Source organism: Olea europaea, unplaced genomic scaffold (assembly GCF_002742605.1).
Source record: "Olea europaea var. sylvestris unplaced genomic scaffold, O_europaea_v1 scaffold5702, whole genome shotgun sequence".
NCBI classification, from domain to species: domain Eukaryota; kingdom Viridiplantae; phylum Streptophyta; class Magnoliopsida; order Lamiales; family Oleaceae; genus Olea; species Olea europaea.
Genome location: NW_019264039.1, coordinates 1 through 1,861, shown reverse-complemented (window position 1 = coordinate 1,861; position 1,861 = coordinate 1). Strand labels below are relative to the sequence as shown.

General features: G+C 37.8%; 1 protein-coding gene across 1 annotated transcript in view; it reads left to right on the top strand.

Annotated features, from left to right (window-relative positions):
* LOC111389213 (anaphase-promoting complex subunit 2-like) overlaps positions 1-1,719 on the top strand; it is a gene marked incomplete at its 5' end in the record, with an annotated part of 11,856 nt that extends 10,137 nt beyond the window's left edge. The window contains 4 exons of the mRNA XM_023014102.1: positions 391-807; positions 975-1,176; positions 1,284-1,398; positions 1,540-1,719. Coding sequence (XP_022869870.1) covers positions 391-807; positions 975-1,176; positions 1,284-1,398; positions 1,540-1,691 — 886 coding nt within the window. The remainder of the gene's footprint in view (positions 1-390; positions 808-974; positions 1,177-1,283; positions 1,399-1,539) is intronic.
* Between the last annotated feature and the right edge of the window lie 142 nt (positions 1,720-1,861).

Below are 1,861 nucleotides of genomic sequence, written 5' to 3'. Positions count from 1 at the left end.
AGAAGTTCACACCATATTTCTGGACTCCTGAGTATCTTGATTTGACTAGAGCAATGGCAAAAAAGACTACACAACTCAGCAGTTGAGAAAATTCTACTTCTACATAGATTTGAATAAATGAATTCATGAAAAGGACTCCAATTTAGTAGAGAAAACACAAATAATCTGGACACAATATAAAATACTAACTAATTTACTAAAGATAAAACTAGGCAACACCTTGTCCCTGAGGAACCTGCCATATAACTTTCAAGAAATTGGGAGATCCACTATTATTGTTTTCATCAGGTTTCTTTTAATTTAAGAGAATCAAATATATGGGGCCTCCGGCCTCATGCGTAATTGATGCATGCATGATCGTAACGGTCAATTGTCTTCTTAATTTTACAGCTCTCCTGCTATCGAAGACTTGAAACAATGTCTTGAGTATACCGGACAGCACTCAAAACTTGTTGATTCATTCATCAGTTCATTAAGATATCGGTTACTTACAGCTGGTGCCTCCACCAATGATATATTGCACCAGTATGTTTCAACTATCAAAGCCCTTCGAACTATAGATCCTGCAGGAGTGTTCCTTGAAGCCGTAGGTGAACCGATTAGGGAATACTTGAGAGGGAGGAAAGATACCATTAAATGCATTGTTACCATGCTTACGGATGGAGCTGGGGGGAATCCTAGTGGACCAGGAAGCACTGGAGATAGTCTTCTTGAAGAATTAAATAGAGATGAAGAAAATCAAGAGAACTTTGGCCTTGATGATGATGTCAACACTGATGACAAACAAGCATGGATTAATGCACAGAGGTATTTACGTGCCGGAAAAGAGAAGGCTGAATCTATATACCATTATATAATAGATTGAATGAAATGATTTATCATGAATTCGCATCTTATAATAAGAAAATATAATAAATTCTTGGTTTCATAATTTTGGCTCTGATATTTTCTTCCAATGATATGTACCCCTTAAGTTGGGAGCCTGACCCATTAGAGGCAGACCCCTTAAAGGGTAGTAGGTATCGAAGGAAAGTTGATATTCTTGGTATGATTGTTGGCATAATTGGCTCGAAGGATCAGCTTATTAATGAATATCGTGTAATGCTTGCTGAAAAACTTCTGAACAAATCGGATTATGATATTGACTCAGAAATACGTACTTTAGAACTTCTCAAGGTATTTCATAAAGCACTGACTGTCTCTCTGCAGATTGGAATTCATTTTGCTTTCCATCTGTTAAGCTTAAAATACCTTCATGTTTGGGGTTCTGTTCCCGATTGCAGATTCATTTTGGAGAGAGCAGCATGCAGAAATGTGAAATAATGCTTAATGATCTAATTGATTCCAAAAGGACCAATACAAATATAAAAGCATCCATCAAGCAACAACCTCAACCAGGTTTTTGCAGTCATTCTGTTTTAGATTTTCAGGATTGTAGGCAGACCTAGTGTATTTTCTTCCCACATTTTTTACTGAGATCTGAATTCAGATTATACATTTGCCTAAGTTAAATGTTTAGAATTTGCCAATTTAATGCAGCTGCTGATTTACGGGAGCATGAGATGTCTCTAGATAATATTAATGCTACCATTATCTCGACAAATTTCTGGCCACCTATCCAGGTATGTAGGTTCCTTAACTATATTGGCACTAGCCAATCCGCTGTCAAAAGAGAGAATTATGCACGTTAACGTAATAAATTATGAGTTCCAAAAGAAGTGAAACATTTTTCAGAATTTAGGGCCTGTTTGATACAAGCCAATTCCATGGTTTCCACCCATTTTGTCTTGTTTGATGGACAACATGTTCCATGGAATTTGGTTTCCACCCTACCCCCCCCCCCCCCCCCCCCCCCCCCCCC